Source organism: Hippocampus guttulatus, chromosome 9 (assembly GCF_054856545.1).
Source record: "Hippocampus guttulatus isolate MCC_2025c chromosome 9, RoL_Hgut_1.0, whole genome shotgun sequence".
Taxonomy (NCBI): Eukaryota; Metazoa; Chordata; class Actinopteri; order Syngnathiformes; family Syngnathidae; genus Hippocampus; species Hippocampus guttulatus.
In genome coordinates, this window is record NC_141269.1 from 20721668 (window position 1) to 20735304 (window position 13637).

General features: G+C 42.2%; 1 protein-coding gene across 1 annotated transcript; it reads left to right on the plus strand.

Moving 5' to 3' along the window:
* Window positions 1–576: 576 nt before the first annotated feature.
* On the plus strand, window positions 577–5612 carry hand2 (heart and neural crest derivatives expressed 2). Its single transcript, XM_086120208.1, has 2 exons — window positions 577–1671; window positions 4584–5612. Exons 1-2 carry the CDS (start codon window positions 1000–1002, stop codon window positions 4716–4718), a joined length of 807 nt encoding a protein of 268 aa, XP_085976334.1. The 5' UTR covers window positions 577–999; the 3' UTR covers window positions 4719–5612.
* The last annotated feature ends 8025 nt before the right edge of the window (window positions 5613–13637 follow it).

Sequence of the window (13637 nt, forward strand, 5' to 3'; positions counted from 1 at the left end):
CAAGATGACTTGATGATGATCTGTGAGGGAACTAAATCCCCACAGCCCACCAGATGTACAAAGACCACGTGTATCCTTGCAGAAACCAGCGCGATTTGATCATGCCCCGGACCCGGGCTTTAATATTTTCACGGAGGTGTAATTAAACCGAAATCACAGTTTTACAGTGCCAATATTCCGAGTAAGCTGACTTCGTATCCATATATAGTTTCCACAAAGACTTCGGGGATGCGAAACAAGTCGGCCACATAATGATTGTAAATTGTGTACGAATTCCAATGCCAAGAACATATCTCTTACTGTTGAGCCAGCGAGCATATGGTTACATTGTGCTGTGCGAGCGTGCGCGTGCCAACAGGCGTACTTAGCGGGCCCATTGACATTAAAGACGAGTAAACAGACCCTGCAGTTGAGGCCGGTGGAAGGTGGAAGGTTGGCCATTGGTCGGACAAGTCTGCGAAGTCACTCTCCTCCCCCGCTTGTAAATGACGTTAGTCTCCCTCTCTCTCTCTCTCTCTCTCTTTCTCTCTCTCGGTCAGCTCAGTGTCAACTATAGCCAGTAGTGTTGAGCCGGTTGCTGCACAGACTGACCCTGCCTTGCCAAACAGCTCTGATGCTGGCAGCGACAGAGACCCGTGGAATAGGATGAATCGGTGAAAGGATGTTAAAGTGAAAAAAAAAGAAGAAGAAGAAAAACAAAAGAGGCGCTACGGGTATTCGGATCGCAGAGGCCAGAAAGTCAGAGGAACCATGACGAGAATTAGGCGGCCTTCGGGCAACGGTAGACTGGACTAGCGCGGCTCTTTCTACTTGGGAGTACTGCCTCGCCTAACTTTTGGACTCGGCGGACATTTTCTGTCGCGATGTGGAAATGATTCAACATGCAAACATCTGCTTTGGACAGTCGTTAAACGGCGACTGAGCAGCATTCCTGACGGTTCGGCGTGGGCTCGGGTGTCATTGTCGTACGTGCACGTGAGACAGCCAGCGTGCGCGTGTATGCGTTTGCTTGCGCGCGCGCCCGCCTGCCCCGTGTGTCACACCATGAGTCTCGTATCAGGCTTCTCTCACCATCCGGTCATGCACCACCACGACAGCCACCACTACTCCCTGCACGCGGCCGCAGCGGGTCGGTGTCACGAGGACACGGGAGCGCCTCCTTATTTCACGAGCTGGCTTATTAGTCACGCGGACGTGTCGCCCACCGAGTACGGCCTCGCTCCGGGCTACAGTCCAGATTACCACGGCAACGGTGGCGCTGGGACCGTAAGTGGCCTGGATCCTCACCAGCACCATCACCACTACGGACACGGTGCGTTGGTCCCCGGTGCCGGCGCCATCGCGGTGAACGGAGCCCAGGTGGGTATGCATCATCATCATCATCATCACCACGCACATCCTCGGACAGTGAAGCGGAGACCGACTGCAAATCGGAAAGAGAGGCGGCGGACCCAAAGTATTAACTCGGCCTTCGCGGAACTGAGGGAGTGTATCCCCAACGTCCCCGCCGACACCAAGCTGTCCAAGATCAAGACGCTTCGGTTGGCCACCAGCTACATCTCCTACTTGATGGACATCCTGGACAAGGACGGCCAGCACGGAGACACGCAGGCATTCAAAGCCGAGCTGAAGAAGACAGAAGCGCGGGAGGAGCGGAGGAAGCGGGACACGGTAAGAAGCACACACAGGGCTGAAAAGTTTCAATAACTTGCATTCGCCTCAGACATAATGTCACGTTGTGGTTACAATTAGAGGGGACGACACTGGAACGCTATAAAGGCCGAACTAATTCTTTTCGTAAAGCAGGCTCAAACTTTACAGGTTTTGGAATATGCTAAACGATAATTATGGGATGGATATCATATTGATTGAAATGAAAATCACCCCAATCATTTTGAAAATATATGTCCGGTGTTGTTAGCAGATGCAAATTCCAAGTTCAACAAACAAGCGGAAAAAATTACTATCTTTGCGCTGAGATATACTTGTGAATTCAAATTGATCAAATGTGTTCCTTAAATTGGACTCTTGATAGAAAAACGGCACAACAACAAAAAGAAAATCAAAAGTAGATTCGCCGAAGAAAAGAGGAAACACGCATGAACATGTGAAAACGACTCGGGGCAACAAACGATTCTCAGTGAGCTCACCAAACCCCAAAATGTTTTACACATTAAAGATTGCATGCTGAAAATGATCACGCCTATAAGGAGCTGTGCCAGAAAATTGGTCTCCCTTCACAGACATCTTGGAGCCAAGCGAGTCGATTGTTCAGCACAGAACTCATTCCTTGCAAAGGCTTTTCCATGATTTTGTGCTCACGGGGCGGCCTTATTTTTCATTACATTTGGCCTGGTTCTGCGTGGCCATACCCCATACGGACGATTTGTTATCAAGATGTATTGGTTGGAGATTTCAATATTTTCCACTATTTGCCCGAGTTCCCCTTTTTACACGCAGTTCATTTGATGCATTATTGGTGCACAATAACATGCAGCAAGTTGACCGCATGTAAACATTACTACGCTTTAATATGCGCAAGTCTGAATACAGCCACTGCGCGGAACAAAGAAAAGCATAATTGCATTGATTAATCCATGTGGCCTTCATGTATAAAGAATTACAAATTATTCAAGTCAGGCAACAAGTTTTCCCCATTTCCAAATAAGCGACGCTGTCGTGCGTGTTAAAAAGTGATGCCACTTGCAGCTCTGCAAGCAAACACACTTTCCTCATAATGCTCCCCAAAAATCCTGTAAGGAGGATTCCTCGGGTGGAAAACAAATACCTCGCATACTTGAAGTTGACTTGAATGGGATCAACAGCAATGGCTCCACTCTGCGGCTCCATTAGTAATTAAGGAGTTAACGCTTGAGTGAATTCAGAACTCAATGGCGGATCCCTTAAGCTTGCCAATCAGGCGGAAGGTATACTATGATAATTTTAGTCACGCAATTTATTACGTCAAATTATGAAAATTATAAATCACCTTCACCAAGAGCCAAGCAGAAAAAAAAGGACACTACATGACAGCGTGTGTGTGTGTGTGTGTGTGTGTGTGCGCACGCGCGTGTGATTTACAACGTTTTGGCTTATACAGATTTGTCGTGCTTCAATTTGAATTTTAACCATTTGTTAGGCATGGTTTATTATTTTACGGAGGGAATGATTACACGGAGTGATTTAAATTTAAGATCAATGTGCAGTTCGTGAAATCCAAAACTGAGCGTCATTTGAAATGCTGGATGCAAACAACGCGCATACAAATTCGGGACGTCGTATGAAAAACATTCGCTTGGTAGGTTGGGTTTGGAGCGAGCTGGTTTCACATGTTCAGCAGCGATTTCCCGAACGCCTAACTTTAATGAACATAATGGAAATTGTTGAAATGACCGCTGCAATCTGAAGAAAACTGTTTTTGTTAAATTAGCTGATATATGCACGGGCCTTAAATTTGTGACAATATATTGAAACAGATCCCTTTCTTGTTGGTGTAGCACGGTGCTAATAAAATATATCTTTATTATCGATCTGTTATTATATTTGTTACATTTATTTCTGTTTGTAAAAGGTTCGGAATTTTTAAAGTAGCACCATCACAGGGAATGTAAACCATTTTTTACTGTGATGGCGCTCGGTTTTGATTCATCGGAGTGACGCTGCATGCAAATGTATTTTTTGGGGGGGGGGGGGTTGTGAGCAAATCATCGGAGCTCAGTAGCTTTAATTCAAAAAGGAAATCCCGAGAATGTGTTCGAAACGTGCATGAATTTGAGAATTTTTAAATTTTAATTAAAAATGTATTATTAACAAAAAAGGTTGGCATATTCTGTTGTATGTTGCGTGCATATCATAATTTAGTTGGTGGAGTATTATTACGTTTCTTTCTATTGTTGATACTGTGGTTGTAATACAGGTGATCAGTAAGTTGGGGCCAATGGAGGCGAATAAAATAAAGCTATTGCACACGACTGAAAGTTTTGCAGGGAATTATTAGGAACTTTTTTTTTTACAAACACATTGACATATTGAATGGCTGGATTCAAATTGGATTACTATGATGAATGTTAGCAAAACAGACATTAGTTTTCTTCTGTAAATGGGGAAACCGATGTGGTTAATTAAATATAGCAACAGCCTTTTTTTCGTCACATTTTGTGAAGTGAAATAATTACAATCTATGATTAGTTTTAATCTTTTACATTACATAAAGTACAAAGTAAACGTTGACCGTATTTCAGATATTTTAACTCTCTCCTTGACACGCACGTGAACACGCACCAAAAAACGTGAATGCGTTAATCCGTATAAAGGAAAACGACTGGGTGCAGATAGTTTCAACACTTACTCTGTTTGGTTTATTGCGGCGTGATTTTATGTGTAATAATAAACACATATATATATATATACTGTATATATGAATTCATATTTATGTAATTCCATCTCATTTCAGTTTATGTTCTAAATAACACCTGCGCCTCATGCGGAACACCAAACGGGACCGATGGAACGGTGCTTCATGTTGTTTATCTCTCAAGGAAACATTCATTACGTGTTCTTCCAACAATGCCATTTGTCTGCAGGTGGACATCGCCAAGACAGCTGCATCGTCATCTTGCGCGTCGTCATCGTCCTCCTCATCGTCACTGGGCGACAAGAAGACAAAAGGGCGGACAGGATGGCCCCAGCACGTCTGGGCTCTGGAACTCAAACAGTAGCCAGCTCCTTCCCGCAGGTCGACTGCACTCCCCCGTTCCGCTGCGCTGCGCAGCGGGACGATCGAGACGCGCTCGTATGAACTAGCAAGTCATCATCACCTTTGTGTGGATGTGTGGACCTCGTTGGACACTCATCCGTTGCCCTCAAGGAAAAGATCTTAAGGTGGTCTATTAATCCCCGTCATTGGTGGGTTGTTCTGTTTGCTCTCTACACATTTTCGATTTGCAAAAATCTTAAATCGTTACCTCAGTTACCCATTCGGTTAAACACTGCAAGTGGAAATTTAGATCGTCCTCGTGGCACTGAGGTGTATAAATGGGGATAACCAGCGATTGCAGCGTCAGTATATTGTAAGCGGGTCAGGGATGAAAAGGTTCAAATAAAACATTGAACCGTGTTTTATCCGTTTCAGTATGCCCGAATTGAAATAGATCGGGTTCATTCGCGGCATGCGACGTTTGCCCACAAATGCTCTCAAATTTTGTTCTCTTTTAAGAAATGAAAGTGAACACAAGTAGGCTACCTGAAGATATCCCAACCACTCATCCTCTGGGCCACAGATTTATTCCCACAAGCATTCTGTACAAATGGGAGTCAGTTTGCGCTCAACTTTATTTAACTCGATATATATATTTATGTGCAATGGGGCCGTTTGGACGATCTGAACTGCCATTCAACTGAATGCCAAAAGACATATAATATTTCTCATTACCACACTACAGGTTGTTTGTGAAGTTGTGCTGTCTACCTGCATATTTGTCTTTCTGGTTCTCTCTGGGCTGCGGTGTAAATACATATTGTGACGTCACTGTGATGACAAGTGTCCGTTTTGTGAAGTGAAAAACGTGGTGGGAGTGTAAATAATACCAAATATAGGCTGTAATCTGTGTTAAGAATTAAATAAACCACCACTTGTTTACATGGAAACTGATGAAAATCGACCCTTTTTTTAAGCGTCAATAATGTGTCTCGAAAATAGTGAGGACATTTTTGAAGACTTAAAAATAATCTATAAAACTTCACGGTATGTTTATATTACCACGAGAAAACAAACAAAAAAATCTTCATATTCAAGAAATGTATACATTGTATCAATGTATACACTTGGAGCGTGATATGTGACGTCACAGTAGCACCTCCGGAAACCCGAAACGGGAAGATTCCCACGCACAAATACAGATTGGGGGACATTTGACAAAAGGAATTATTTTCATAACAGCATTTCAGTTTATTTAAAAAAAAATGTAAATGAGGGACTAAAACCGTTGCATTAAATTCAGGGGCGGAGATGGGACCTCGCAGCTGGGATCAAGCTTTTGAAAACACGCACACGCACAGACAGACACGCACACGCACCCGCATATTTTGATATATAGATCCTCAGAAAATTGTTCCCGCTATCATTGAGCAAACAACACATTTCTTAGAGTGCCAACTGTGACGGCATGTGTTCAAAATCCACTGAGAGTCGGAATTTAGAAACAAAAATTTCCAAACTAAACATGTAAATACAGTACAACGTTGGCGTGAGCAGCTGATATAACATTTACATCTACATTTTATGTCGGGTTTGTCAGATTCATATGCCTTGTTGAGTTGGAGATCCGACTTCAGAAAGACGGCTGATTAAAACTCTGGTTTAAAAATGTAAATACGGACGTTGTTGTGAAATTTAAACACATCATTAGTTCCCGGAGATTTTTGTCGGTTTTACGTGATGAAAGTGCAGTGGACGGATCGTGGACATCATAAATCTGAGGGGAACGTTTCCCTACCCTCACCGTCCCTCATGCTATGAGCCCATAATTAAGTAGTAAACCAGACTTTAAAAAATGCTTTTTGCATTTATTATAAACCTTAATTCGACAGTTTCTTTAGGGTTGGAAACGCATACTTGGCTGCATTATTTGACTCTCCGATGTTATTGTTTTTCTTTTAATAAAAAGCCTATAATGCCCGTCGCAAATACAGTATTCATGTGTAACATAACGGAATCTTAAGAAATCCAAACATTAAAAATGGTAATTAGGGGTTTTTGTTTTGTCTGATTGAAAGTGTGCTCTTGGAATATAACATTTCAACTGTAGTTTTATTTGGCAGAGAATATGGCAACTAAAGGATCATTTTTTAAATGAGTTTGCCAAATATTAGTCTGTAGAAATTGATCAATATAAAATGACATATATATATATATACAGTATATATATACAGTATATATACTGTATATATAAAAATTCTTTTTGTAACCTTGCTGCGCTCATATTACACTGCTATTAAGCAATGTGTTTTTAATCCAAAAAAAAAAGATGCCCAAATTCAAGCATCTGTTTTAATGACATCTGTTAGAAAGTTTGCTTGCTTTGGCCCCTTTACTACTAACCCGAAAAAGCGAAAGGATTTACCCCCCCCCCCCCCCCGACACACACACACTTATTAATTTAAAAAATGAAATCACATCATCTTTGAATGTATCCACCAGACAGTGCCTTTTGCCACAGTTTTATTAGGATTTGGTAAAGGGCTGTCTTCGGTTTTCGCTTTTCATCCTGTCAGAATATGTGTTGAAATAAGGTGTTTATTTTTAGCAAAATTTAGAATAAACACAATAATGGTTGCCAATAGCAAATCTTAGAGCAGAGTGTTTGTTGACAATGGATAACAAACAAACAGCCCGGTGGCATAAATAGCGGGTTATGATTTCTGAGGGTCGAAACTTGAAAAAAAATAAGATCCAAAGTGGCGGCACAGTTTAGGTGGAACTGTTGCATGAATTGATTTGTAGTTCAATTTTTGAATCTTGCTGCTGATGCCGTGTCATCAGCATAGGGATTAAACTGGTTACCATCTTTCTCGGCAAATAATGCCATCGTCATTGTGCGACTGTTTTCAAGAGATTACAATGCAGATGCATTGTGAGAACTGTACACTGCAGTTGCTGTCCATTTCCACAACAGACCTAAGATAAATCAGGAAGCTGATGAAAAATCGTTTTATAGCCCAGCCGCTGGTAATCAAAAGAACAAGTTTATGAAGTGACTGGATCCCGCTCCTCAGCACTTTCTCATAGTCTTCCAATATAATGTGGGCCTTCTCATACGATCATATGTGATTTCTGATTAACTGCTATACGTTTACTTTTACAGGCGCATCTGTGTAGACTGGAAGGCCCCTCACAGACATTCTGAGGACCCTTTCTTCGACCATATAACTATTGGCCAAATTGCTGGATACTTTGTCAGTGTGTTAAGAATATGACCTACAGTAATCTCAAAAGAATCACAATACCTAGCACAAGTAGTACATACAAGCACAACTCACTGGTCCCTGAGGACAATTATTGGCTTCCTGGTTGTCTCGTTGTCATTGTATCTGATGGAGCTGTCAATCAGTCATCTATTGATAAGGCCTTATCTGGCAACCAGATTGGTATGTTGATGGAGAGAGTCAAGAAAAAAACGAGGAGCGCTTGAGAGGCTTTTTCACGTCTCGACAAAGACTGACATGGGATGTAATGGCTAAAGTTAGATTGCAGAAATTGGCGTCAGACACTTGTGACCTTTTGATGACCTTCTTTGGCAGTATATATTTTGCCCTTGTCAATTTTGGCCTAATTTAAATAATATGGGGAAAAAAAACAAGTGAATGTTTCCACTCTTTCTGTCTAGTACGTTGTTTTATTTAGCATATTTTTATATTATTGGTCTCAGCAAAAAACAAAGTTAAAGAATCGTATTGTAGCTGGGATGGTGTAGTCATTTAAAAATGAGTCACAAATTGGATTTTGGTCCTCACTATCTAAATCAGGGTTCTCAAACTTCTTGTTGCCCCGGGGCCATTTGGGGCCAGCAGATGATATTTTGTGCCCCCCCTCCTTGGCGTCAAATTTGAACCTTAGTAGTGGGGAGGAGGCCCACCTCTTTTGCTGTGTTGCCCTGGGTGATTTTTTTAAAATCACATTATGAGAAAGGTTGGCAACAAGAAAAAACAATTTCAGGAAAAACAGTTGACGCAATTTTTGTTTTGTTGAGTTTAGAGGCGCAACCGGTCTTGAATGCACAGAGAAAGTTGCGGTTTTCAAGAAATCAGATATCATGACTCAACAAAACATCTCAGTAGTATGCAAAGTACAAGAGAGATGAGACAGTGGACCGAGTCACCAATCTTATTCAAATCCTGAAGAAACCATGAATGGTCTGAGCTGTTTTTAATCACAGATTGATAATCATTAATCACACATGACCAAAGATAGCTAAATCAACTTGGTATTCACAAGTGGTGAGGTTAGAAGCACAGACTTACATATGAGTGGATTATCAATAGGCCTCTTGTTACTGAAGCCAGAAAGCAGCGATCTTATGTTGCCACTGTTACTGATGACTTTTGTTCGCTGATGACTACAGGCATTTAGCTGAAAACATTGATCAGTGCATGTTGTACGCCAGGATCTCTGTAGGGTCTAATAAGAACCTACAAACAGGGGTCTCAAACTCAATTTACCCGGGGGCCGTTGGAGCAAGGGTCTGTGTGAGGCTCGTTTTCCCCCAAAAATACATTTATTAAAAACAGGAATATATATACAGTATAGATATATATATATTCATTCATTCATTCATTTTCCGTACCGCTTTTATCCTCACTAGGGTTGCGGGGGGTGCTGGAGCCTATCCCAGCTGTCTTCGGGCAGTAGGCGGGGGACACCCTGAACCAGTTGCCAGCCAATTGCAGGGCACACAGAAACGAACAACCATTCGCGCTCACACCCACACCTAGGGACAATTTGGAGTGTTCAATCAGCCTGCTATGCATGTTTTTGGAATGTGGGAGGAAACCGGAGGACCCGGAGAAAACCCACGCAAGCACGGGGAGAACATGCAAACTCCACACAGGGAGGCCGGAGCGGCCCTACAATGAACGAAACAGAAAAATAATGGAGATACAAGAGTTTGTGAGTTTATGAAAATGAAATCACTACCTTGGTGGAGACCTGGCACGGAAGTATGGGAAACACTTTTTCAGCAAGAACATTACTATTGTAGTTCACGTACACCTCTCGCGATTGACTTGGGACCAGTCCGCAAGCTGCCAGTCGATTGCGCTTGACGTATTGGGCACCCCTGCTCTACACAGTGTCATTTAAATAACATGAAAAATCAATGGCAAAATCGATGCATTCGTGTTAAGATGGCTTGGCGATTGGCAACGCAAGATGGCCGCTGGGGACTTCACCTCTCCTGACAGCGAGCAAGCGGCATTGTTACTCCATTGATATATCGTCCGTGGTTAGAAAGAGCAGAGACGGATCAGAACATTTGTATTTTATGATCACATGTATCTAAAATTGTAATCATATACTTTCCAAAAACAACGATATTTTAATGACATATTTTTCCTGGTGATGCAACTGATTGGTTTTCTTAAAAATGTGTATACAGTCAAACCTCGGTTTTCCAACGGCTCGGTTCTCGACCAATTCGGTTTTCGACCAAAAATGTTTTTTTATGCCTCTGTTGACGAACAATTTTCGGTTCTCGAACAAACTGAGCGCACTTGAATGCAACATTTGACTCCTCTCGCCTTCCTTACACGACGAAGTGACGCTTCCTCGGGTAGATGAGGAAGTGACGCGTCCTCATGTTGCTTTCCATTGTGAGCAGACGTGTTCAATAAACATTTTTATTTTAAAAAAAGAGTGTGGTTTCGGTTTTCGAACAATTCGGTTTTCGAACAGCCTTCTGGAACGGATTATGGACGAAAACCGAGGTTTGACTGTGTGTGTGTGTGTGTGTGTGTGTGTACATATGTATATATATATATATATATATACAGAGAGAGAGATCTCGATCGGCATGGTGGTGAGCACGTCCAACTCAGTGTGAGGAAGTCATAGGTTCAAATCCATCCCTGGCCTTCTCTGTGGTGTTTGCATGTTCTCTCCGTGCCTTTGTGGATTTTCTCCAGGTACTCCAGTTTCCTCTCATATTCCTAAAACATGCATGGTTGTTCGTCTATGTCTTCCGTGCAATTGGCTGGCAACCAGTTCAGGGTGCTCCTCGCTTACTACCCGAAGTCTGATGGGATAGGCTCCAGCATGCCTGTGACCCTCGTGAGGGTAAGCAGATTAGAAAAATGTGTGTGTGTGTGTGTGTGTGTGTGTATGTGTATCTATCTATCTATCTATCTATCTATCTATCTATCTATCTATCTATCTATCTATCTATCTATCTATCTATCTATCTATCTATCTATCTATCTATCTATCTACAGTATATATATGTATATATACATACAGTCAAACCTCAGTTTTCGAACGTCTCTGTTTTCGACCAAATTGGATTTCAAACAAAAATTCGAGATTTCTACGCCAAACTGAGCAAACCCGAATATGCCACTCGACTCCTTTCGGCTTCCTCATGTAACATTCATTCTGAGCAGACATGTTTGTTGTGATTTACGCAAATCTGACTGTTTCCTTGTTATTTCTGCATAGTGTATTAGCCCCTAATCATGGGCTAATAAAATAGTTTCAGATATCGAACAAATCACTTTTTGAACAACCTTCTGGAACGGATTATGCTCAAAAACCGAGGTTTGACTGTATTTAGATAGATAGATAGATAGATAGATAGATGGATAGATGGATGGATCTATACATAGATATAGATGTAGATACACACACACACACACACACACACACACACACATTTACACACACAAACTCGCACGCTACTATGTCGTGTCCCGTTTTCTGCTTGGCTCTCGGAGGCGGACGCTTTTTGCTCTGCTCCTGCTACCCCCCGTCCCCCTTTTACGCCTCTGCCTGCTGATTCGGTCAAATATGCTGTCTTCTGTCTTGATATAGCCTCCGGCCGTATTTTTTCTTCCGACAAACAAACCATGGAATTAGTCAGCAGGACTCTCAGCACTATAGATAACATGTTTTTGACAATAAGAGCAAGCGACGGGGAGCCTTCTTGCCCGTCTGGGACATTTGCTGCTGGGCACTGGTAGTAGTGGAGACTGGATTGCCTGACAATACTGTTCGTAGAGGACTTGTACATTATTGGCCGTCTGGAAACAGGTATCCTGCTGTTTGGAGTAGGCATTTTCGTGATCTATCGCAAAACTCAGCCGGCGGGAGCAGCTTCATTTGAAGGGACCAGGCTACTGGCCTTTCTGGATGGTGTGGGGCGGGTGATCAACACTCAGATTCATGCATTTACTGAATTCAATCACAAAGTGGATGCAGTGTATGAGTCGCTTTTCAAAATGGAAAAGAACAAGGAGTAGTTGGTCCGATCTGGAAAAAATGATTGATTGATTGGCGATTCATCTAACTGACGCCATTGAGAGCAAGCTAAAAGACCTTCAAAGCTGTCTGAAATTGTGGACGGCCTGTTCCCAAAACAACTGTTATCCAGGCTTTCCCCTGGATGGAAAAATACACTCGGTTGCTAGCTTTGCTATCAGCCCCCTTATCCCTCCTTATCCCCCGAGCCTGAGACTGATAAGGCGTACCCGTGTACCCGCAGGTGCTTGACACGCATTCACAAATAAACAACAACAAGACATGCTCTGAAATGGCAACACCTTTGTTGTACCCCTATTCGCTTTGCCTCCTGTGTCATAGCTGGATTGACTGAGCTCTCCTAGCTTAGCTGCTTGTCAGGCTGGGTGTGATGCATTCCCCCCTCTGCTCCTTTCCATCTTCCCCATTCACTACATGTTAAGTCTTGCGATTTGTTGTACATGTCTTTTTAATGTGCGCTACACGTGCTGAGGTTTTTTTCTCAGGCTCAAACCATGCTCCCATTTTAGGAGCAAGGTTGGAGTCTGTCATGTTTTTTTCCCCTCCTCTTCCCTTTTGTTTTCTTTTCACATCCAAGATATCGGGGTGCTTAACAGCAAACCGGCAGGCTTTCCGTTCTGTCTCCCTCTGTTGGTCATTGTTTTGATTATGTTCCTCTGGACAAGTTGTCACTGCGAAAGTAAATTCCTTGTGTGTTTTACATACATGGACAATAAATCTGATTTTGATTTAAATAAAATAGGTTTTCAACAAATATACCAAATATATAATAATTAATATGCAAGTAATGTTAAGGTGATGATGTATTATAATGTTGAGGTAGGTGTGCGTCTAATTCATGCAGATCAAAGAAAGTTTAAACATTTATTCACCAAAACAGACTTTGCCAACACGTAAGCAATCACATTCATTTATAATGTGTCAAATGCATTGCGTTCCTTCCTCACATTATCATCATCCCAGACACACAAATCACAACTCCTGTTCTCCTCTCTCTGCACTCGACTGGTGAACATGTTAGATGACTAAAGCTGCAAAAGAACCGACATTACCAAAACATCTGGCAGCCATTACTTTGTGCAGACCCAGCCATGGCAACCCGTCCCACCCCTGCCTTCTTTTGCTTCCTCTCCCGCCCTTTGTGACACCATTTTCTTCATAAGGGGGCGCCATTTCTACCATTATTTATCTTTTTATTTTATTTTCCTTTAAGGTTAAAATATAATTATTTCATTGAAGCAAAATAAAGACACTGAAGAAACACAACTACACAGATTCTAAACACAAAGAACAATCAAAAACAACATCAATCAAGCCAAGCCATCAAGTTTTGCTTGAAAACAAGCAAACAAACCAACAAAACCCAACAAGAACTACACAAAACATTAAACAAGTGACAGCCATAGTACCGGTAATTGTTTCTTCTTTTTCTGCCTTTTTGTCCTCCTCCAAGCCTCCATGGCCGCTCCCACCTTTCCTCCTTTGATTCCTTTGGAACATAAGATGATCACACTCAAATTTGATGTACATTCAAAATGGAAATTTTGGGATGATGAGTCATGTATTAGTCTGAAACTAGTGGAGAAATGTGGCATCACTAGGTTTTATGGAC